Source organism: Scomber scombrus, chromosome 6 (genome assembly GCF_963691925.1).
Source record: "Scomber scombrus chromosome 6, fScoSco1.1, whole genome shotgun sequence".
NCBI lineage: Eukaryota > Metazoa > Chordata > Actinopteri > Scombriformes > Scombridae > Scomber > Scomber scombrus.
In genome coordinates this window covers 6,335,391-6,360,352 of record NC_084975.1, presented here as the reverse complement: position 1 = coordinate 6,360,352, position 24,962 = coordinate 6,335,391, and the positions used below count along the sequence as shown (strand labels likewise).

General features: G+C 38.5%; 2 protein-coding genes across 2 annotated transcripts in view; both read left to right on the top strand.

Moving 5' to 3' along the window:
- The first annotated feature begins 409 nt into the window (after window positions 1-409).
- Window positions 410-7,431, top strand: wee1 (WEE1 G2 checkpoint kinase). Its single transcript, XM_062420366.1, has 10 exons — window positions 410-947; window positions 1,862-2,076; window positions 2,492-2,558; window positions 3,552-3,724; window positions 4,119-4,387; window positions 4,771-4,860; window positions 4,988-5,073; window positions 5,172-5,342; window positions 5,817-5,962; window positions 6,146-7,431. The coding sequence occupies exons 1-10, from the start codon at window positions 468-470 to the stop codon at window positions 6,303-6,305; spliced, it is 1,857 nt and encodes a 618-aa protein (XP_062276350.1). The 5' UTR covers window positions 410-467; the 3' UTR covers window positions 6,306-7,431.
- A 2,819-nt stretch (window positions 7,432-10,250) lies between these two features.
- Window positions 10,251-24,962, top strand: part of swap70b (switching B cell complex subunit SWAP70b) — a 32,805-nt gene continuing 18,093 nt past the window's right edge. The window contains exons 1-3 of the mRNA XM_062420367.1: window positions 10,251-10,401; window positions 13,329-13,469; window positions 23,443-23,616. Coding sequence (XP_062276351.1) covers window positions 10,306-10,401; window positions 13,329-13,469; window positions 23,443-23,616 — 411 coding nt within the window. The 5' untranslated portion in view covers window positions 10,251-10,305. The remainder of the gene's footprint in view (window positions 10,402-13,328; window positions 13,470-23,442; window positions 23,617-24,962) is intronic.

Sequence of the window (24,962 nt, the reverse complement as noted above, 5' to 3'; positions counted from 1 at the left end):
CGCGTGATAGGAAGAGGCTAGTTCTTGACTCATTCAAACTTTTTTTTTTTGTAAACATTGGTGTTGTAAGTTTTATTGCGGTTTAGACGTGGTTTTTTTTATGCGTGTCGGTGACTAAACCGAGAAGGCACCAGCTGATAGTTTCGGTGTTTGTGTTTTTTTAACTTTAACACCGACTTTTGGACGTTTTTTTAACGGGGTAGAAAAAAAAAATCAAGCTACTCCCGGAGCTCGTTTTCTCAGCGTTGGATGGATGGGCGTGTAGCAAGTTAGCAACAACAACTTTACTTTTTCTCGCATGCTAGTGGAGCTTTAAACCACTTTGGGACACTGTATTTATTTGAAAGTAGTTAGAAGTTGACTAGCTTTTACGAGAAACGCCGCAGCAGTCGGTATTTTGGGATCCAACCGCGTGTTTTTCCCATCGACGCCACCACCGGGGTTTAAATCCTACACTGACAAAAAAAATGTCGAGCTACAGCCGCCACCGACACGGATCCCCCTCCTCTCCCAAATCTCAACCGATCCGACAGAAATTACAGTTTGCATCCAGCGACGGAGAGGATGAACCAATAGAGGATGTTAATAACAGCACCGGAGGAGAGTCTGGCTTCACGGAGCTCGACTCTCCGGTGCCGGTGAGACGAGGAGGAGACACCGCCGCCGATAAGCGCCTTGAAGGCAGCAGCAGCCCCATGCACCACGATGAGCTTTGGGACGAGGAAGGTTTTGGATCTCCGTCTCATCTGCGGTCTCCGAGCAGCGGGCTTTTTGCACATTGCTCGCCGTCACCGAGGAAAGCTTCACGGTTGTATTCACCGGAGAGATCCTACGTGCAAGACGACGGAGAAGAAGGATCCAGCTCCCCGATCCCAGACTGCCCCGACACACCTCCGCACAAAACCTTCAGAAAACTAAGACTTTTTGACACACCGCACACACCAAAGGTTAGTATTTCTCTACAAAATAACCTAAATTAATGTTGCAAGAGTCATATTAAAGTAGTTTAGTGGCTTTATTTGACAAACTGCACACACCAAAAGTTGGTATTTCTCTATAAAAAACCCTAAATTAATGTTATTAATGTTGCAAGAGTCATAAAATAAGTTAGTGGCTTCTATTTATTTAACATCCAATCCACTTTATTTATATAGCACAGTTTTAACAAACACGAGGTTTTTCCAAAGTGCTGCAAAAAAGATAAAACAACATGTTTAATTTGAATTTGGAAGGGGTGAGTCTCTTTTACACATGATGCCACTATTGCAACATAGGAAACACAAACATAATAAAAACAGTCAGAGGCTCCTAAAGTGTCAAAGAGTTATAATACTATATTCCAACACTAAAATCAAGCCTTGTTGTGATCTTAATTCACATTCACATACAGATTAGAGTGAAATCTTGAATGAAATCTTCTCTAAAAGTGTCTTGAACATGTTAAACCTTCCTGAAACATGTGGTTTTGGGATAGAAAAATGTCACCCACGCTTACACAAACAAATCAGTTTTTTGAATTGGGTACTCATGTGGCAGGTAACGACCCAGTGACCCACTTAAAGTGCAACTGTACTATTACATAAAGCTGGTACTGTAGAGTCAAGCCAGCCAAGGTCAGTTGATGATGTGGAGTTAGAAGTATGTCTGGGCATGTCTTTTTTAATGCTGATCACTGCATTACTCAGCATTTTATTCAAATATCAAGCCTAGACAATCCTTCACAAGCCTTTTTCTTATGTACGAACTTCCAAACATGACTTTTTTTCACTTTTTTAATCAAATTTTCAGGCTTCTCTTTGCATTGTTAATCTTTTCATTTCAAAGCTCTAAATCTTTTTCTCTTTTTTTCCCTTCTTTGCAGAGTTTATTGTCCAAAGCCAGGAGCTCCGGCCCAGGATCTTCCAGCAGGAGAGTTGCCCTGTTCAAGAATGTGGAGCCTTCAGCAAAGTCAATCACAGACAGCAACAGGAGACAGCAGACTCCCCTAGTCAACTTTAACCCCTTCACCCCCGACTCCCTCCTCATCCAGTCGGCCACACAGCAGAGAATAAACAGGAAGAGGGCACACTGGAATGAGTAAGTTGCACAGATGGAGTTTTTTTTTCAGGCTGGCATAGTTTTGTTAGATATACTTTTGTCCCAGAATCTTTAATGTCGTTAATTGTGCTGAAATAAAAGCTGCAGATTGTTGTACTTTTCAAAGACAATCTGCTGTTAATATTCTGTTACAACCTCGGTCAGTTAATGACATAGCAGAGCCGTGTTGGACACTCACACCTGTTATCTTGAACACAGATCAAAACCCCATTGTTATAATAACCAGATTCGTTAAAGCCGTTGACTAAGGCCAGAGGGGTTTGGCCGAAACCCAAGACCTCATGGTTACTGGTGAACTCTGCTCGTGTGCTTGTGAACCCTCTCCTCCCCCTTGTACTGCCCCCTGCTGTACAGAATGCTAACCAACACCTCCTATTGTCTCCTAACTTTTCAGCTCATGTGGAGAAGACATGGAGGCGAGCGACGGTGAGGGAGAGGAGGAAATCCTACCGCCCTCAAAGGTAATAAAGAGTTTCTGTCAGTTTTACATTAATCACTTTTTTACTTAGGAGTTTTAGTTTGTTTTATAAGGAGGACCAGTCTGATTTTTGATGACGTCCTTAAGATAATTTCTAAAGTTAAACATGTAGGCACAAAGGCATAAGCAGGCGTTGAATACAATAAACTACACTATAAATAGTTCAGCCCTACAAACAAACACGTATCGATCCAAATACCAGACAGTCAGCAGACATATTACACCATAATATATGAGTCATAAGTTTAAAGTCCAAAGGTGAAATGACTTCATGTCGTCATTTAATTTCTTGACTCATCTCTCTGGAATGTCGACGGATTAAGTCTCTTTTCTTGCCAAAAACACTGAAATCCATCCCTAACTCTCTGCTTTTATTCTCCAGTTTCTCTGAAATGCTTAATTAGCATTTCTTACTGAAACCAGCTAACAAACTGGCTTTTCTTGTTTTCTGTGATTATGCAAATTAAAATCTAAAAATGTCTGGAATTTTAGGAGGTTAATGCATTACATTTGATTTGAGCGTAATTATATTTGTTCTGTTTCCATTATTTATCATTATTATCTGATTATTTTACAAAAACCAACCAATCAACTTATTAATTAAAGTAAAAAATAATCAGCTTTTGGAACTATAATGAAACAAATCATTACTTGCAGTCCTATATAAATGACTTCAAAATGAGCTCCATTTCAACCACACTACAACAGTGAAATCCTGCTTTTGCATTATTACGTTTCATAATGTAATATGCATGAGTACAACAGTCACATGAGACACTTTTCTGCATTACGTACTAACTTGAAGAACTTAAAAAGAAAAAGGTATTAAAAAGGTCTTAAAAGTCATTACATTTGTACTTAAATAATGTGCAGATTCCCTATATCTAGTGTACAAAAACCTGTAAAACAACTGATGTGACAGGTTTTTCAATGGAAATCAGATTAAACTCTTTTCTCTCTTCCTGTTTGTCTGCAGAGGATCACCATGATGGAAAGCAACATGATGTCCCGGTACGTCTCAGAGTTCCTCGAGCTCGAGAAGATCGGCTGCGGGGAGTTCGGTGCTGTTTTCAAGTGTGTGAAAAGAATCGATGGCTGCATCTACGCCATCAAAAGATCAAAGAAACCTCTGGCGGGATCAGTAGATGAGTAAGTTTACTTTCTTATACTCTAAAGTGAACCTATTTTTGGGAGATTGCAGCCAGATGTTTGGCTTCCGGTGTGGATAAAAATGTTAGAGAAACGGTGTAAACAGGACAAAAAATTTTTTATCAACTACTTACAAGACATGTAATTCTTTAAACTATCATTTAAATTTGGCAAACAAATGATTTTATAGTAGTGATCACTGTTAAAGTCTTATATATAATGATTTTGAGCAGAACTTGTTGTAAAATCCCCCTAAAGTGACTCATGTGCTGCCTTGCGTAAACAGTTGATTAAAATTTACTGGAAGCCTTTGAGGTGCCGCTTTATCCTTAATTTTAACCACAAAACTTTCCTCAGATGTTTAATTAAAACGGTCTGTTCCCCTACTCTACAGGCAGAACGCCTTACGGGAGGTGTATGCCCACGCGGTGCTGGGCCAACATCCCCATGTGGTGCGCTACTACTCCGCCTGGGCCGAGGACGACCACATGCTCATCCAGAACGAGTACTGCAACGGCGGCACGCTATCCGACGTCATCGCCGAGAACTACAGACGCCTCAGTTACCTGTCGGAGTTGGAGCTCAAAGATCTGCTGCTTCAAGTCACACGAGGCCTCAAGTACATCCACTCTACCTCCCTGGTGCACATGGACATCAAGCCAAGTGAGTACTTCAGGGTGTAAAATGAGTGCTTTTTTGTTCCTGCCCCTGAAAAATAAATGAATAAACTAAACTACTTATGGCAGTAATTGTGGTAATTATTGTAATAGGGCAACTAACAATTATTTTCATTATAGATTAATATGCTAATTGTTTTCTCAATTAATCATTTTGTGTGTAAAATGCCTGTTTGTTTGATCAATTGTCCAAAACCCAAAGAAAATCACATTATCACCTATTTGACAGAGAAAAGCATTAAATCAACAATTAAAATGACTTTTGTTGTGATTTGGTGCTATCTAAATAAAAATTGATTATTGATAATAATCTATTGATTATTGTCTGGTCAGAAACTAACAGGAAATGTTGATGTCTTTTTGTTCCAGGCAACATCTTTATTTCACGTAAATCTGTAGCCAGCTGTGGCGAATGTGATGAAGACGAAGGTTTGACCACCAGTGTAATTTATAAAATAGGTAAGCTGCTTCTGCTGCTTCTTTCTGCATTTTAGTTTTTACCTCTTGTTTTAAAAGTCATTTTTATTGTGCTCACTGAAAGATAATGAACCTTAGATCTAAAATATTTATGTGCTTCTTCTTCCAGGTGATCTCGGTCATGTGACAAGAGTAAACAATCCACAGGTGGAGGAGGGTGACAGCAGATATTTGGCCAATGAAGTTTTACAAGAGGTTCGTCATCTTTTTAGAAAAACGTCTTTCACTTTTTTAAAGAGTCAAGCTTCAACAAATCTTATTAACATCTCTTTTTCTTCTGATTTTCTTTGTAGGACTACAGTAGCTTAATGAAGGCCGACATCTTTGCTCTGGCTCTGACTGTGGTCAGTGCCTCGGGGGCCGAGCCTCTGCCCACCAACGGAGACAAGTGGCACGAAATCCGGCAGGGAAAACTCCCCGCCATTCCCCAAGTGCTTTCTCCAGAGTTTCTCAGTCTTCTAAAGGTAATAACTGACGCTTAGTTTGTCTTTCTTTTGAATAATAATTGTGTGTCCCCTGTCTGAGGGTGTCCATAATGGTTTTTGTTGATTATATTCGATTTTTTAAAGATTAAAGCATTGAAAGAAATAAGCATTTTAACCAGATTTAGTTAATGGAAATCATTAGTAGCTGAAACAGTTCATTTTTGGCAGAAAATTGGCAGCAAGTTCAATTGTACTAGGCACAATTAGTGTTTTTGATGATTACTAAAGCAATTTTAAGGAAAAAACCAATCACCAACTCTGCAAGTATGAATATTTGCTGGTTTTATTAGTCATGTAATGAATATGTTTTGTTTTTTAACTGTTGGTCGGACAAAAAAAGGGACTTAATTTTTAGAGATTTGTTCAATCGCCATAAAGATGTTTTTTCTTTCTCATGACGGTTTTCAGTTTCTTCCCTACTTGAAACTTACTTTGTCCCCTCATGATTTTCAGCTGATGATTCACCCTGACCCAGCTAGACGACCGTCAACCTCTGAGCTCATCAAACACCCGGTACTCCTGACGGCCGCCAGAATGAGCGCAGACCAGCTGAGAGTCGAGCTCAATGCCGAAAAGTTCAAGAACGCTCTGCTCCAGAAGTAAGTGCACAACCTTTTGATTACGTAGATAGTGTTTGGACAACTGCTGATGCTAAAAATGAGCAGTACAGTTTGTTCTCGGTATGAAGCTTCTGCGCCAGTATAAACAGTATAAATCTGTCAGCGACCCTCAGCTTCTAGCCTCATTAATGATTAACCCTAACTCGCTTTGTTTTCCTGCAGGGAGCTGAAGAAGGCTCAGATGGCGCGAGCCGCAGCAGAGGAGAAGGTTTTATCCACTGACAGGATCCTGACCCGCTCCACAGTCCAGTCCCAGAACCCCAGAACCTCCAGACTCATCGGCAAGAAGATGAACCGGTCGGTCAGCCTCACCATCTACTGAGACTTTAACCCACCATGACAGGAAGTGAAACACGTGGGAAACACAAAAAATAAAAATCAGACCTGTTGAATTTAAACAGTCTTTTTTTTGGGGGGAGGGGTTTGTTCCCGAGGAGGACTCCTCCTGTCGGTTGTGGTTTGGGCGTTTTTACGCCCAGTTAAAGCTGTAGACTGTTGCCACACTGAACACGGATGTCATCTCGATAGACTCTCTCATTGCCAACACAGTTCAGCCCTGTTGTCCAATGAACTGAACTCATTCATTGAAGGTAGTTACGATACCTTTCCACACTCTCTCATTCCTTTTTTTTTTTTCTTGGCCTTGCACTTCCTTCGACAAAGCCGAAGCCTGTTTGGCAGCGGATTAAATAAAAAGCCGCAGTGAAGCGCTCTCTCTCTATCTTCAGTGTGAATGTACTTGCCGTAGCCGTGCGCACCTTACTGCCTGTCAAATGCCTGATGCTGGGTACCAGAAGATCCGAGGAACGACGACGACGATTTCTGTTTGTGTAACGGAGCACTTTGGAGGCATCGAGTGGAACTTTTTTTTTGTAAAAAAGAAGAAGAAGAAGAAAAAGAAAAGATAAAAAACCTGCTGCTATTGATGTTTTTTGTGTATCAGGGTTTTTGGCCGATTTCAGGTTGGATCGTTCCAGATAGATGTCATTTGGCTCTTATTTTGAAGTAGCAGGAGTCCATTTCCCCCCTTCAGTTTAAATATCCGTTTTTGTTCAGGTCAGATGGAAAAAATGGATCATGCCATTTTTGTGGAAAAATAATCCCAGCTTGTTTTTGACAGTACCAAAAACCAGTGAGCTACCCGTTATCTGTGACGTTTTGAATTGATCCATAGTGTTTGTGATTTTCCTGATATTGGTGCTGCCAGCCCTGCCTGTAGCATTAGAACAATCATTGTCCTGTTCTTTGATTTCTCATTTGTTCTGTTGTACTTCTTTCTTTTTTTCTTCCCTCCTGCTGTCGTTTCCATGATGCTTGTCTTCACAATTATTGTTTAGGAACATATTCCTCATCTTTGTTGTTCTCCTAACACACAAAAAACCCTTTTCCCCCCTGTTTGTAACCTTGTACATATGTTCTTCTAATAAATTCTCACCATCTACACTTTCTATTCGGTCCAGTGTCACATTTTTATGACGTAGAACCAGGCCTGTCACAATAACTACTTTTATTGGACGATATATTGTCTCAGAAATAATCGCGATAAACGATATTGTCATTTGAAGATCATTTTATACCACTGATATAATGATAATGCAGTGCCTATAAGGGCTGGTTAAAGGGACAAGTTCACAGTTTTAAATTAACAGTCAGGTGTCCAAATAAACATAGAAACCTGTTTTTTCTTGCTGTAATCATTCTTCCTTTTTATACTGACCATTAGAAGATCCCTTCATAATGCACTTGCAGTCTAAGATGGAGGACAAAATCCATAGATGTTACTATACTTCCACCACAGCTCAACAGGGAAACACAAACAGGGAATTGGATGTTAAAAAGACTGTAAATGTGGCAAATATCCGCTTGATATGACTAACTCAGACTGCTGAAGCCTCACATCACCATTTAACTGCATATGGTCCTCCATCACTTATATTAAAAGCACATTTAAAGGAGATCATTAATGAACAGGAGGAATGATTACAGTGAGGAAATCCTCTTTCAGTGTTAATTTAGGCACCTGACTGCTGTTTTAAGGCAGACTCAGAAAATTGAGAACCTATCCTTAAAGTTTGCTTGATTTCTATAAAGTATAGATGAAAGGCTGGGTTATGCTTTATTTTACTTTACATTATATTAGTTCCATCTGTCCAGGAAGAACTTAACATGTGTGTAATTTGGTACTAATTGTCAGGGAAATTAAAGACAAAGTTCAAAGAGTTTAGTGAGTTATGTTGAGTTTTTGCAGCAGCTGTCTTCCAAAGCACTGCTTCATTTAAATAATTAGTCATTCAAGGACTGAAACCATGTTCTTTATACATTATATGATGAATGGTGTGCTGCACGTTAGGTTTGTTGTTGTTAAGCTGAGTCACTTTGCTCTCATTAAAAGACTTAATTGGAATTATTAGTTAGAAAAATGTCACAACTGAACATTTCTGCATAATTAAAACCAAATTTGATGGTTGTTTTTTAGGTATATCGCTACGAATCAGCAGTTTTGTGTCATTTCCTCTCTAAGAAAGCTCATTAAAATTGTGTTCAAGACTCCTTGACCCATGAGGATGAATTTTTATTCAGTAGTTTTCTTTCCGGTATAACGAGAGAAGAGAAAAAACCTCCACACATTCAGCCACACATAACTGAAATGGAAATGAACCCAAAAGCATTACATTTTGAACTGAATTTGAATTTAACTTATTTATTTTGAACATGAGAATAAAGAACATTAATAAAATGAACAAAACAAGAATAACTGTTCGAAAAGGAGAAGGAAGAAGTATGCACTAGTGTATACTTCTTCTCCTTTTTGTGTAATGACTACACAATTCCTACCTCTTTCTCACTACTCCTCCAGTAACTCATATATAATTTATACCCATATATTTAACCCAAGTATTCACCCAGTGTCAAATAAATATATAAAACCAACCCACCTAGAATCACCTGGCTCACTCAGCTCTGTGTGTTTCTTCCTCTCAAGTAGCTAATGATCATGATATTAAGAAAAGTGATAACATGAAAATGTATCTGCTATAATAGATCAAACATAATTGCATGAAGATACTTTCAGTGGAGAGTTTATTATAAATGTGATTCAGCCCCGTGAAACATCCCTTCAATTAATTCTACCTTCATGAAATACATGTTATAATGTTCAGGTTTTATTGAGACTGCTTTAAAGAGGCGCTTAGTGGATCATTTAGATTAAGGCTGTAGTTTGTGGCAGTGTATAATTAAACTGAGACGTGTTTCTAATATTTACTGAACCCTTAGTGATATAAATGGAGTGAAAAAAAAAGATCAGAAACACCAGAATAATGCAAATTCCATAAAATATATATATTTTTCACCTGTATTTTAAATGTCTTTACAAAAAGGGAATTATTTGGCTTTCAGTTATAGTTCAGCAATATGGGGACCAAAAAGTGTTAAAATAACACATAATAGAATAAATACTCACATGGATAAATACACATAAAGTATGTTATGTAACAATTAAATTGTGAATAATCCAGTATAGTTTTAACTCTCATTTACATTAAAATATTATTTAATCCTAATTGTCTTCATTGTAAAATAAAAAGTTTTTTATTTCAGTTTTACTTAACCTGACCTAAAGTCTGTTTTAAGGTCACAACAGCATGTTTCCCAATATCCATTTTATTCCAATTTATTTCACTTAAAATTCAGTCCAGCCTTTTGAACAGAGACAATCATAAAATAATAATAAAAAAACTGTAATAATAATAATAATAATAATAAAAATAAAACACCTGTCAATTAACTGTGATTGTGAAAATGAGCAGGATTGCATTGACTTTAAAAAATGTATTTCATTGTTTTATAATTTGATGATTACATTGTGTATTTTTTTTAACGTATTCTGTCATTTAAATCATTAACTTCATCATGTTTTTAATTTATTTCATTGTGTACACTTTGACCCTCCATACAGTAGAAAACACTGCAGGCAGATTTATTACAACAAAAAAAAAAGTCCTTAAATTGCCAAAACTTGAGCCTTTACTTGACTTTGACCTCACATAAACTTTAACACACTGCTCATATTTTATTCTCAGATATGATGTGTGTAGTTTTTCTCTCGCTGAGCGGTGCTGCAGCTCTTTAATCATCATCATCATCATCATCAGGCTGAACACGCACAGCCGTGTCTGACAGCGGGGTCATGTGACTGCGCCTCATTGTGTCCAATAACAGAGACAGTACAGACACACACACACACACACACAGAAAGAGAGAAAGAGAGAGGAAGAGAGAGGGACACACAGCAGGACAGAAAAACTTTAAAATCAGACATTATGGCCCTACGGGACGAGCTCTTAAAGTCCATATGGCACGCCTTCACTGCTCTGGATGTGGACAAAAGTGGAAAAGTCTCCAAATCTCAACTGAAGGTAAAAACTTTACACTTCTTTCCTGTAAAGGCTGAGCGGCTTTTTTCTCATTTGCCAAGCAGGAAACTCTCCCACCTGTTACAACCTTTCTTATCATTTTTTGTAAATGGAAAAGGAAAGAAAAGAAAAAAAAATCTCTTTGGGGTTAATGGAAAAAAACAAAACAAGCGCGCTTCTGACGCACCTGTCTGAAGGCTTGCACGAAAAAACAACACAACTACATCTCACAGCATGTAGGCTACAGGGTAATAAATGATAAATAATGCTGCTTTTAAAGTCATGGGAACATTATTGTGACTTTTATTTGACGTTAAAACAACCAGCATCGCTACATGAGGCACCAAAATCTGCAGGAAAACTACCGAAGCGTTAAAGTGATTTTAAAGGACAAGTTCACATTTTTTCCAAGTCTGTCTTAAAACAACAGTAAGGCGCCTAAATAAACACTGAGACTTGTTTTTCTTGCTGTAATCATTCCCCCTGTTCATGCTGATCATTAAAAGATCCCTTCATAATGTACTAACAATGCAAGTGATGTAAGACAGAATCCACAGTCCTTCTGTGAAAAATATTTATTTAAAAGTTTATCTGAAGCTAATATGAAGCTTCTGCCGTCCAAATGAGTTAAATCAAGTAGATATCTTTCAGCGTTAGTCTTTTTAGTCCCTCTTTTTGTTACTATACTTCCACCACAGCTCAACAGGGAAACACAAAGAGGGAATTTGACGCTAAAAAGACTGTAAATGTGGCAGATATCCACTTGATATGACTAACTCAGACTGCTGAAGCCTCAAATAAGCTTCAGATGAAGTTTGATCCCATCACTAACATTAAAAGTGCATTTGAAGGGGATCTTTTAATGCTCAGTATGAACAGGAGGAATGATACAGTTGTTTTAAGACAGACTTGAAGACGTATGAATCTATCCTTTAGAGTAGATTTAAGGTAAGTAGCCACCAAGTTACTTTAGTACTCAAACTTTAACAAAATACAGTATTTTCATGAAGGAAGCAGCTTTAAAAGACCATTATTATTGTTAATGTTATTGTTATTATTGTTGTTGTGCTAAGTCTCCACGTCAGCAACTATACTGAGCTTGTAAACTTGTTAAAGTGTCCTTTCAGGCATATTCATGTCAGATATGTGAGGTTTAGTAGGCTTAAGAAAGGAAAACAGTGAAATATTATGAATATTATATAAGGGTTGATTGACCCTCATGGAAAAATCTAAACAGCTCAGTAAAACAAAAGTTATCTTCTGATTTTAAATTTCCGTGGATAACGCTCAACATGTATACAACGTTTTGACACACCCACATATTTCCAGCAAACCCACAATGGAGCCAAACATTGTTTAACGATGTAAAAAAAACAACCAAAACATCAATTAAGGTCATATTTTTAGGTCAGCTGCTTCAGAGCCTAAAATGAGAAAAAAGGCTCATCCGTACAGTTGAGTTATTTTGCACTTCAAAGCATTTCATTATCAGATGAAGAGATGATGGAGCAGTTTCAGCAGCCACAACGACCCAGAATGCAATTCAGCTTTGGTCTTATAAGACGTCACATCTTTTGAAAGTGGGAAAAACTCCCCCTCTCATTCTCATGCTCACTCTTTGCTATCTGCATTAATCTCATCTCTGTTTGTATGTGTTATGCTATTATGTGTTCATATCATATTGCAGTTTTAATTATGAGTGAGAAACATCTCTGAAAGCTCGGATATCTGACTTGGAAACTTAATAAATGTGCCCGAAAATCCTTTAACCAAGTTCTTCAGTGCAGCTTCAGTAGAGAGTAATTTATTTAAGTCCTTAAGTGATCAGTGAGACTTAACAGATGAGATCATATTGTAACAGACTGTGTTCATGTAAGTGTTTTAATGTTATGTTATTGTAAGTAACTCTGGTTCATTTCAGACAGAAATGATAGACAAAAACAGCTAACATCTCATCATCTACTTATCGAGGGACATTACAGTATCATTGACTAATGTTGAAACTATAACTCAGTTAATCGACATTTATCAGGCAAAAATCCTAAACATTTACTGGTCCCAGCAACTTAAATGTTTTAAAGATTTTTGTAATTTTCTAGACTTGACAATTAAGCTCTTCCGATTTTACATATTAGAGTATTTGCAGATGTTGGAGGAGTATGACTGTATATGTTACCTTATGAGGCAGCTGGATTCACAAGATCACATGAGAATCAATCTTGTCAGGCTTCAAGTTATGCGCTTGTGTCCAATCAGAGTCATGAATCCAGCTGCCTCTCAAAGTAAGATGGTGATAGGTGGTGATGGACAGATGGTTCATCCAATCAACCTGCCAAGGATTTTTTGAAAGAACTCACCCTTTTTCAAACTGTTTCTCAGGACGACTTCTCAGATGGTTCTGTGTAACAAACCATCTGGTGCATCAGGTTACTGCCTATGAGGATTTAGTAGTTTAAAACCTGTTATGGCTCCAGAGTGTGCATGTGCAACATTGGATAAATTGCCTCAAGGGATGATATTTAAGTCAAGACTACAAATTCGAAAATTGGAGGGAAAAAAATCTGTTTTTGTGGAGTCAGAAAGAAGGTAACCATACCTCTGTAGACCCCTCAACATCTCTGCTGGAGGCTAGCAGCTCGAGGCTACATTAACAGTTTATAGCATAACACACCTAAAATCTCCAACTGTACTGTTGGCAGTTACATGGTGGGTAATGTAGGTGCAAATTTGGACAAGGAAGAAGAATGCAGGGATTAAAAAGAGGATCTGTGGTTCTGCTGCATTGATTTTGGTCCTTTTTTAAATAACTATCCACCGTGAGTCTGACAGTGTTACAGGAGAGCTCTTTTAATCTGAAAACCTGCTGACGGATGATTTAATGATGGCAATAATTGTTACTTGCAGCACTAAAATAAGCATTATCTTTCCAGGTGCTGTCACACAACTTATGCACAGTGATGAAGATCCCACACGACCCCGTCGCACTGGAGGAACACTTTAAAGATGACGATGAGGGTCCCGTCTCCAACCAGGGATACATGCCGTACCTAAACAAGTTCATCCTGGACAAGGTCAGTCAATAGCAGCGAGTCAAGTGTGGACGCAACCGGATGATACTTTGTTATACTGTAAGACATTCAGCTGCTGCTTGTATCCAACGTGACTTAGACAATACGTCTGAATACTTTATTTGAAAGAAAGCAGAATTATAGAGCAAAGCTTGAACATTCAGGTGCTGCTGGGTGACAACTTTGTCAATGAGCTGCTGCACTGTGGCCCCTTCCCACCTGGAAGAGTTTTGATTAGGGCTGGGTATCAGTACTTGATAGCTTATAAGGTATCAACCGAAATTAATCGATACCTGCGATCAATACTTTTAACACCCAGAGCTAGAAAATGACTATTTGTATGGACTTATTCACAGCCAATCAACGCAAGTGTAATGGGTATCGAATGAAGCACTCAATTGGGATCTGTGTCACTTTAAGGGTACTTGGATTGGTGCTGGTGCATAATTTTTTACATGATACTCAGCCCTTGCTGTAATGCGTCAAATGCAGAGAAAAAAACTAATTGAAGTTTGCTACACACAATGTCAATATTGCCAACAGTAATAAAAGTAAAATGTAAAGTTCCATTTTGATGTCTTTAAGCGTAAACTTTGATGTATAGTTTTGAGTTCAGGGGTTATTTAACACCATGCTGGCGCCGCATATATAACACACTGGGATTATTATAAGAAGGTACCCTAACCCTAACCATAGGTAACCATACCTCTGTAGCCCTAACCCTAACCATATTACAGACGCCGGCGGAGATAGTTGATAATGAAGACAACATTTAGGAAGTTAAAGGAAAGATTCAGTAGTCGGCTGCTTTTAAGTAACACACATCAAAGAAAGACATCAATACTGCAAACCTTATCTCCACGATCAGCTCTCTGTCACAGTTAAATGACAGAACGTGCTTCACGGCAGTTGTCTCTGATCCCACGATCAGACGAGGCCAAACAGACATTTCCTGGATGTAACAACAAGTTCTACAAGTATGTACACAGCCAAGTCTCAATATCACAAAGTAAGAGGAAACAGGTACCTCGGGCTTGTGTAATTACAGTGAAATTCATCCGCTTGGTGTTACAGAGGAGCTGGCACTATAAATAGATTCACCCAACTGTGACAACAATTGATGAACAATAATTTCTCGGTTGTACAGCAGAAAGAATGATGGTCATTAGTTTTGACATTCGAGGTTTTTTCGTGCTGAAAGTGACTCATCTCTTTATGGAAAATGATGAGTAAAAAAAGACAACATAGATGTAACACTTTCCAGGATGTATCCACATCATTTCCACTGTGCATAAGGGGGACACTCAGATTTCTCTACACAGTGTCTTCTTATTATTCAAACGTCAAAATCCAGATTACAAAAGCTTCATTTGATAAATATTCATTGATCTGGATCACTTTCACTAAGTGTGTACTCACAGCCACAAACTTTAAGGATTCAGTATATTCCAACAGAAGTGTTTTTGTGTGATGGTCGAATACTATTTCCCAAGCCGTACGATTACATATTAAGTCGATGGAGAGATGCATTAAGATGCAAATTCACCTGAAACATTTTCAACTTGAAGAATCTGCACATATCCTGGGATACTATGAATACGCTTCATAAAGAGTACATAGTGTTGCTGACACTGACACTGACCGACACCGAGACTACACATATTTTGAAGACCTTTTCTGCCCTCTGTCTCCCTTCCTTCTGATTGTTGGAGCCTGTTAGAGGTGTAAGCAGCCTATTTGAAGAATTAATGTCATGTAATCTAAGATGCTTGATGCTTAATGTAATATCTTAGTTGGGTTAAGTCAGCAGAATTTCAGATTATAGCTGTTAAGCGTAATAACCACTTTTTGGTCACTTGTACTTGCATGGTGCATGAAGTGGAGAGGCAGTGTTAGTAATTCAGCTTGAGAAACCAACATGTTAGCCAACATTTGACCACCAGACTCAACTCATTCATGACCACGTGTAGATACCACACCAACATCTGTGTTTATTATATTAGATCTGTTCTTGTTTGTCCTTTATTTGACCATGATTAGTTTTTAAAATGAAGCCTGATGATTCAGCAAATCCTTTCTCAAGACACTGGTGCCTATAGAGCTCCACTAATTGACATGTGGTGGGATTATATTGTGGTCATGTCACACTCTTTTGTGTCATTGTACTGCGCTGCAAAAAAAAAACGGTTATTCAACTCTGAGACGATTCATTCAGCCGCCTTTCTCTTTCTCTGATGATGTCATAACGGGTCACAGCATGAATGGAGAGTTGGTGACGAGTCCTTTTTCCCTTTTGTGATATCATAAAAAGCCAAAGGCTCCCATGGAATTCCATTTGGCTGCTTGGAATTCTTGCCGTATGATGTCACAGTGATGGAACACTAGCTGAATGGCGGTTGCCATGGTGAAAGCTCCGGAATTCTGTTGTGTCATAAGTGGAATGTAACATAAACACACAAAAACTGAGACATCAAAGTAATTATATACAAAAGGGTGGCATTGCACTTCATAAAAGTATCAATATAACTATAAATAATACTCAATAATCAATAAAATGTTACCACAGAGACTTCATGAGATGTTTAGCAACACCTTTCCCGTCTGATTCAAACACTCTTCACTGGAATTTTTTTTTATTGGGAATGGATTTTAAGTATCTTTATAATGAGATAATTCAAACAAAACTTGCACTGGATTTTTGAAGATTTTTATATACATACATAATGTGCAAATTTACCGCTAACAATATAGTTAAATGAATATATTTTTATAAACATTTCAGTCCAGCAGTTTGGTCTGTGGTGTTTTTATTCTGTTTGCAGGATTATTTGAAGCTCATTTAGCTATTTTGCTCATTGACATCGTCAGCATCAGTCTCAACTGTAAATATAAAAGGTTGGATCAGCTGCCGTTTGGGTCATATGGTTAAAAAGGTTGTTAGTAGGATAAAAAGGTTAATATGTTTACCTCTTATTCACCAGCCGTGTTCTTGATTTTGCTGTAACATTTCTATTAGAGTCTTTGGTGATTGTGTCACCTTTCATTGCTTGTGGCCTGTCTTAGTGTCTGTTGGTGTCTCAGTTTTTGTGATAGAAATTACTACACAGTGAGATTTACTCTCTGAGGGACCTTTTTAAAAATGAATTTGTGAATTTCTCTTGTGGCCAAGGGTGTCAGTTTTCACAGTGGTTGGTGAAACTTTGTTAACCAAAAACGATGTGAGTTTCATTTTCTGTTGGCTTTCTATTCATGGATTTTACTAGACTCAGCAACATCTGAGCTACTCTGGGTTTTGGTTCTGTCTTCAGTTACCGCATTGGTTCCTAGTTCCAGCTTTTTAGGACAGCAGATTGATACCAGGAAAGCTGCGCGACGTCTTAAACAACTAACATCAGACATTGCATCAGACCTCTGAGTGCAACACAGAAACGCACTCTCAAAACTGTTTTCCCCCTCTTTATTCCTCTTCCTCTTCTTATCCACACTGTCTGACAGTATCATATGTATTCTGTGTCATCTTGTGCCAACTTGCTATTCAAACTATGATGTTTTTTATTGAGTGAAATATTCAATACTCCCTTTCCTTCAAGGGGAATTGTACCATTTTATACTAATTTCCTCCATGTTCATCCTGAAATACTGGATATTATTGGAAACGTGTTTAAAAAAAAATCTCCACTACATTTTTTCTGAGGGTTTTGAGCTGAATTTGCCTTCACAGCAGGAATTTGAAATGATCTGGATTTAAGTTCAGGAAGACAGTCATAACATAAAGGGAAGACTTGAATAACCTCTCTACACACATAGGCTTTTTTTGTACTTTTCCATACACACACACACGCACAAGCACACACATCCATACCACCCCACCCCACTCATCCATTGAAGTGGAGGTGACCGGGCCTCAGAGGACGAGGGCGTCGGTCACTGCTCTCACTCCTGAGGAAACTCCACCCAGTCACTCAGGGAAACTGTGTGACACCCCCCCCCCCCCCTCCCTCTCCTCCCACACATACACACACACACATACAAAATACCTCTTCAAATGGTGCTATGTGTGTATATTTATATGTGTGTGTATGCCATAGATAGTAAGCAAAGCTACATGATGAACAGTATTTGCCATCCTCATCCTCACTGACTCACCCCACTGGTTGGGAACAATGCAGCAGAAAATAAAATGCAGAACAGCGACAGACAGTTCACTTCAGTCTGAAGCACACAGACAGTCACAGATGTGCCAGCGTGTTGTGGTTGTTGAGCTCCGTAACCTGAAACCAAAAAAGAAAGAGAGACTGTTGATTTGGCATCCGAGACAAGACGTGGACTCAGCACTTTGTGGTCAGACGGAGCGTAGCATTCCTCTGAAACAAATGGATCCGCTGTGACCCTGAAATACCCTGAGTCTGTGTGTGTGTGTGTGTGTGTGAAAGAAAGAGAGAGACTATCACAATCACCACCTGCAGACCTGCTTAAATATCATTCCTTTGTCATATTGTTTCCTTTCATATTTTTTAGTGCGTTGGTTTCGCAGCATTTCTGATACTTTTGTCACTGTGCTTCATATTTAAATGTGTCTCCACGTTTTCTGATGTTAAAAGTTCATTTTTTTAAAAGGGTAAATTCACACCAATTATAAAACTCACCCAACTCAGTTTATTAGGTACATGTAGCTTAAACTAATGCAGCCTTTAAAGAAGTTGTACGGTTTTAGAGAGGTGTTGATTCAACTTTATGGTAGTTTTTATAATTCAGTTGCAAGGTGAGAAGTGTTTAGGGTCAAGCATTGGGCCTTGAGGTCATAGTAAGGGCCACACTATCATCTTGGCAGAGAGGTATACTGTTTCTGTCTGTGGTGTTTTTGGGAATGCAGGAGTCACTTTGATAGCGGCGGTGCAGCGTTGCGTTGGCAGCCAAGGTCAGAGAATATGACTGTCTGTCTGACTCCCTAACCCCACAGATGTTTAACTGGGTTTCATTGTGTGTAGAATAACAAACCAATAGGCCAAACCTCAATGAACATCTTCAGCGTAAGACAGCCTGGGCTCTAACTTAACTCTCATGAGTGTTCAGACAAGACTTCTCCTTTAACGCGACTTGGTTAGACACATTAATAAACAGACTAGACAAATGTAAAGAAAAACATTTAATTCTCTGTATGATCCTTTCCATAATGTTGCCAGACACTTATAATAATAATAATAATGCTATGAGTCAGCCAGTGGCAAAAACAAGCACTTTTAGTTTATGTAAATTGACACAATTGCCCCTAAGGATTACATTACAACTCATTTTGCAGCTGAAGTGCTCTCACTCAATACTGGGCAGATAGTTAGTGTCCTGTTATCTCCAGAAACACAGGCCTGTTTTCAGCTTTGTAAAGATTTTTTTTGTTTTTTGGGATAAATGTAACATAATAAGAAGGGGAACTTTCTCAGCCCATACAGGAACAATAAATCATTCTGTTCTCCAAAAGATGAAAAACCACCAAATGATACGTGTTTGTACTTTAAGTGAACTGATCCTTTTAAAGCCAGAAGCAGCAGCTGCATTCGTTGAATGAACAAACGAACCCTACAGCACCTGCAGATTATTGTGGTCATTTAGTGCTGTGGAGCATTAAAAACTGCTCTCATTTCCCCTTTTTAAAATGACTTTCATTGCACATGATGTATTTATCTTTGCTTGAGAACTTCTCTCTGTCACCGATTTATGAATTTTTTAATTTCTAAAGAACCTTTCGATTGCATAGCAGACAATCCTGTTTAAGTAGTTACAAGCCTTCTCGTTGTGTTACTGTTTATATATTAAACCTGACCACACTCGTTTGACTTCTGTTCTCATAATGCGGCTGCAGGTTTTAGGATTCGGGCTGTTTTGGATCCTGAATCCTAATGAACATGTGGCTCAGGAGAGGAGGGGAGGCAGCGCTGACAAGGCTCTCATTGTTAATGAGTGGAGACTGTTAGCGAGAGAGAGAGACTGATGGAGGGATAGATGGATGGATGGATGGAGTGTGAGGAGGAAAATAAAGGAACAGAGAGGGCCAGCGAGCCACGAGGACAAAGACAAACAGGACGAACATGACACAACAAAGTTAGACAAAGAGCTGCTCTTTCATAACAAACCCCACTTTCACAACTTCACTACCATCCCCTCCCTGTCTGTAATCCTGCCAGAGCCTCGCTCCACTCTCAGCCCCCCCCCCCTCTCTTCGCTGACTCATTCATAGCCGCCAGCATGATGATACAGCCGAGTCTGGACACCTGCGTGCGAGCCCCGCCGTCACTTCTCATCCTCACATGATGAGACACAGTCATGCTGCTGATGTGTTGATAACAGGAGCAGAGTGAGAGGACAAGTGCTGTATCCACAGTTTAAAATATTATAAAAAAAGAATTTTTTTTTTTCCTTTTCCTTTCCAGCTGCATGTCAACAATTTTTAAAAGTGACACTCCGCCCCAAAATCTATTTTTACAGTTTCAAACACAACATGAAAAGGAGTTTGTAGTTGATCCAGTTTCAGTTCAAGTTTTACACCAATACAGTTTAAATTAAATAGATGGTAGAAAAACATAAAAACTACAGAATAAGTAAGTTATATGTTTTCACAGGTAAATTACAAGAAGTCAGAATTGAAGTTCAATATTTGGACCTTTTGCTTTTTAAAGCTGTTTGAACATAAGTTGATAAACTAGCCTCACAGGTGCGCTCAGTGGTTCTTCTGGAGCTTTCAACTCAGGACTATATTTTTCAGACTTCATGTCCATGTTGGTTTACTGAAGGTGTCTTAGTTATTTCTGTGGGTCTTTGCTTTCAAATCTCAAGTCTCGTCTATAGAGCGTTACATGTCCTCATCTTTGATCGTTGAGATCATTGAGGAATACTGATAACAACATTTTATTATATTTTATTGTGTTAATTAAGGTTAAGATTACTGCTGTGGACAATCCATGTTCAGAAACAGAAGACGCTTGTTTTATATGCTTTTGCTTTGAAAGATATATTGACTGAAGTTATTTATTATGGCATAATTGTGTTCCAGTGTTAAGGTGGCTGTAAACTTGTTCACACGTTTGTCAGGTGGTGGAATAGCCAAAATAATAAAATTAACTGCTCAAAGGCTGCTAGCATCAACAACGAGGTCAGACACGCTTGTAATTGATTATCCATGTTGAATTAATCATTAGTAGTTAAGGCTGATGTAGGATCACATGATGGGGGCGTGACGAATCAGGGGAGGACACGTCATAAATGATAACACCCAATTAGGAAGCAAACGTCGGTGTCCGCATCATTGATTTCAGAAGTCTCAGTTCCTGCTGGTTGAGTTAAAAACTAAAACAGGGTCAGCAGCGTCTTCAAAAGTCTCCATTATAGGAGTTAGAAAACGCAGGAGCGGTGTCGACGCTTGACGTGAACATAGCAAAAGTAGAATAGAAAATTGTATTAAAAAAATTTAAATTAAAATATTCACCGACATCACGTCTATCCTCTCTGTCTTCTTTTTTCTCATTGGACTTTGAGTTAAGCTTTTTGGAACAACTAATGAACACATTTTTAATTTCTGATATCAGACAGAACGTCATAAGAACCAGTTCTGAGCGATCATGAATCATCCTCTAAGGTTCTGGGTAACAATGAGCAGAGGAGGATAGAGGCGGGAGAAGTGGAAGGAAGGAGGGATGATTAAAGGTTTTTGGACTGGGGGGGAAAAAAAGGAAGGAAAGGACGATGAACTTTTAATATAATATTTGTTGTTATGGCGCCTGATTTTATTCAAGAGAGGATGAAGACTTTGTACATTTGTTATGAGTTGTAAATGTGTGTTTTTATTCTGTAAAACTACAGCACGTAACATTTTTCTATATCCGATCTGTTCATCCTCCAAAACAGAAATAATTCACTGTAGTTTTCACTAAGACTTAAGTCCAAGTCTAAAGTCCTCAAATACTAGTTTTCACAAACATATGTCAAAAATACACTAAATTATTCAGTTAAGCATCTGAACTTTGAGGAAGTTAATAGCTCGACACATATTTGGGGAAATCAATGACTGATTGTAAGATACTGAGTCTATAGTCAGACACAGGAGAAGTGAATTATTCAGGAATTTGAGATTTGAGAAGTTTCAATTTCTGTTTTTTGCTGTAAATATTTTTCATAACTGTAATCTTTTGTATCTGACTGGATACAACAGTCAGTAGTCTTGTAGTGAACAAAAACAGCTACTTTCCAAACCTTCAGGGGATCAGTGTTTCAGAGATTTTGGGTGGAGTATCCCTTTAACATCCAGCAAAGGTTTCCACTCAGGCTCTCACCCTAAATTAGCACAATAGAGAGTTACGTCAGATCCTGTGTGTGTGGTCAAAAGCCTTAGAAAAGTCGAGAGTACTTCACTGCATTCATTCACTTCTGCTGAATGTCACACACATACACACACAAGCACACACACACACACACGGAAAAATAACCAACTGACCAATGAGGGGACTGTATAGCTCCACTGTAACATAAATGCCACATCTCCATCACATTTTCCACGTTTCCGTCCTCTGAGGGTTAGACTGGCTCTCTTTTCATTACATCATCTTCATCATTTACTGCTACTTGACAACCAACTGTTTATCTTGTGTAAAAGTGTATTAATTAGCATTTTCCTTTTGAATTTTGTCAAACTTTCTCTTCATTTGGATGTAAATGTGGCTCTCTGACAGTTTCAGCTGTGCGTATGTGTTCATGCACGTGTGGAGGAGAACATCTCTGCTAGTGAAACCAGGCTCTGCATCACTGGCGGCTCAAAACCACAACATTAACGACTGCGCCGTATTTCTCATAGTTTTTCTCGGTTTTTAAAATAGCCAAACATGAACTGTAGATGCGATACTTGGTGAGAGCAGTTTCAGGCTTTACTTCAGATTCAGATCTGTTTTTAGAACAAGCTTTTGGGGTTGTTTTTTTTTGTGGGGGGGGTCACTGGTAGCCACTGCCAGCAGGACGAGATGTGCTTCTGCCAGGTGTCTCCATGGAGATGCTACTGTTCACCGGTGCAAGGAAAACATTTCCCCTCCTCAGCTCCGATTAAATCTTTTCAAGAGCTTTCCTCCTCCATTTTGCCCTGGAATTTGAACACTAGAGATGTTTTTTTTCTTTTTTCTTTCTTTTAAACAGAGCAGCTTTTTTCTCACATTTCTTCACACCATTTGGCATCAACAGGATTCATTTAATCGTGATATACACAGCAGAAAAATATACTTTAAATGCACATAAATGTAGACATGATGAGTCTTTTTAATCTTGCGAAGGTTTTACCATCCCTTCTTTTCCCCACGTTGTTTTTATACTCTATATTTAACATTTGGAAGTTTATGTTCTATTTACCAACATTAATAACTGCATTATTACTGAATAATCTATTAATAAATGTTAAATTGTTTTAATGAATTGTATTAATGGAGTGGATGGAGAGGGGTTTTTCATAATCTTGCAATCTGAAAGTAATTAATGACTTATAATAAGCCCTTAATTGCAACCTAAACCACTAAATAATCTATACAAAAGCTGATTTAACTTTTTAATCATTTAATTTTTTTCAATGTGACCCCCTGACTTTGAACAGGGTAGCATGTGAGATGATTAGCAATGATCAACATTTAAAATATCCAATTTTTCTCTTAATTATTGAGAAACATTCTTTATTGTTGCCTCCTCAGGTCTCTAAAAACAAACTGATAAAAGAACATCACTTTCACTCTGCTCATAACTTTAACTATGAAACTCATTCATATTAGCTCTTTCCCTGTTATCAGAGATAAGAGGAGAGGAGCAGCCTTGAGTCGGCTCATGTTTTCATCGTGGGAATGTCAGCAGAGTGAATGTTTGCCAGCTCAGGCGTTTTTTTATCTGTGTCCTCCGTTAGATAAACTGTCTCCCTGCAAACACGACTCACCACAGCTGCTGTTCTGCTCTGCCGCAGGTGACGGATAACTTCGACCGTCAGGACTTCAACAGGATGTGCTGGACTCTGTGCTTCAGGAAGAACCTGGACCAAAGCCAGCTGTGCATCTCCAACGACGACTCCTTCAAGATCTGGTGCATCTTCAACTTCCTGTCAGAGAGCAGATACCCGCTCATCGTCGTCACGGAGGAGGTGAGTGTGACCCACAGCATCACCCCTGAATATTAAAGTACATATCAATATTGGTATGGCAACTGTTCATGAAGGCAGAGAAACGTCACCAGCTCGTCATCCATCTGCAGTTGTGATGTTTTGAAGATGTAGCAATTTCACTTCCATCATTTCTTGTGTCTGCCGTGGTCGTATTAAGCAGAACAACGTTTCTTTTTTCCCCTAAACTTCATTGAAAAACTGCACTTACACAACACTTACACACCCAGTGGATTGTGTCATTTTGGGTCCTTTTCTGATTGGTTTATAGATGTGAGTCATTTTGGAGCAGCAGTCACATCTAGGAATTTGGTCTTAAGTTTATGACCTTGTCAGATCTCAGTCAGCTCCAAATCTGTGTTATCTGTGCACATGACACTATTTTGGATTGACGACCAAACAGACCAAAATCACTCAGTGTAAATAGGCCATTAAGGCTACAGCTAGGTAGTCTATGTATGTCTTTTTAAGATTAACCACGATATGTCTAAAACTGCTCAATGCATCAGTGTTCAATGAATAACTTGAGAACAAAATATAGATAAGACATTTTCCTGATCGAGATCAGCCATTGTTTGATCAAAGTGTGAGTACACAAAGTTAAGAATGTCACCTTTTGATTTGTTGTTGACTTTAGATAAGTGATACTATGAACTCCAGTTGACACTTAAAAAAATGTATTGAAGTTGGATTCCCAGCCCTACCTACTTGAGACCAGTCAATGCGTGTTTTCCAGTGTACTCCCTCTAATACCACAATTTGTTCACTTCCCCAAACTCAATAAATTCTCTTCAAAACTACAGGATTGAATCATTTTCATAGTTTTGATCTTGAATCAGTTTTACAGAGCAGGAATACTTTTAGGGCCACAGGTTAAAGCTTTAACAGCTTCACAATACATTTAATATCTATTGGCTGATAAATCCACACATTTAATTTACCGTCCATTTTGCTATAAACAGTCAGCTACTGCAGATGTAGATTGGAGAAGTCATTTCTCAAAATGTTTTTTTTGTTGTTGCCAGAATAAAGACAAGCACTTATGAAATGTACTAACTTCCCACCCATTACTCATTCAAATTGGTCTCTGCTGATTTTAAAGATGACACAGATCACACACACAGTACAATGCATTCAGAGGGCAGCTGCTGTGTTGTATGTGGGGCTCAGCTGGTACGGTAACTGGCCAAATGTCTGTTACTCAACAGCAGAAAAGGAAGTCTCCAGCTTCCTGTTCTTTAACAAACACTGGGAGATTTATTGTTGGGTATAACAAACATCACAGCTGAATCACAGGAAGATTGTTTGCAAAAAGAAATGTAAATTTA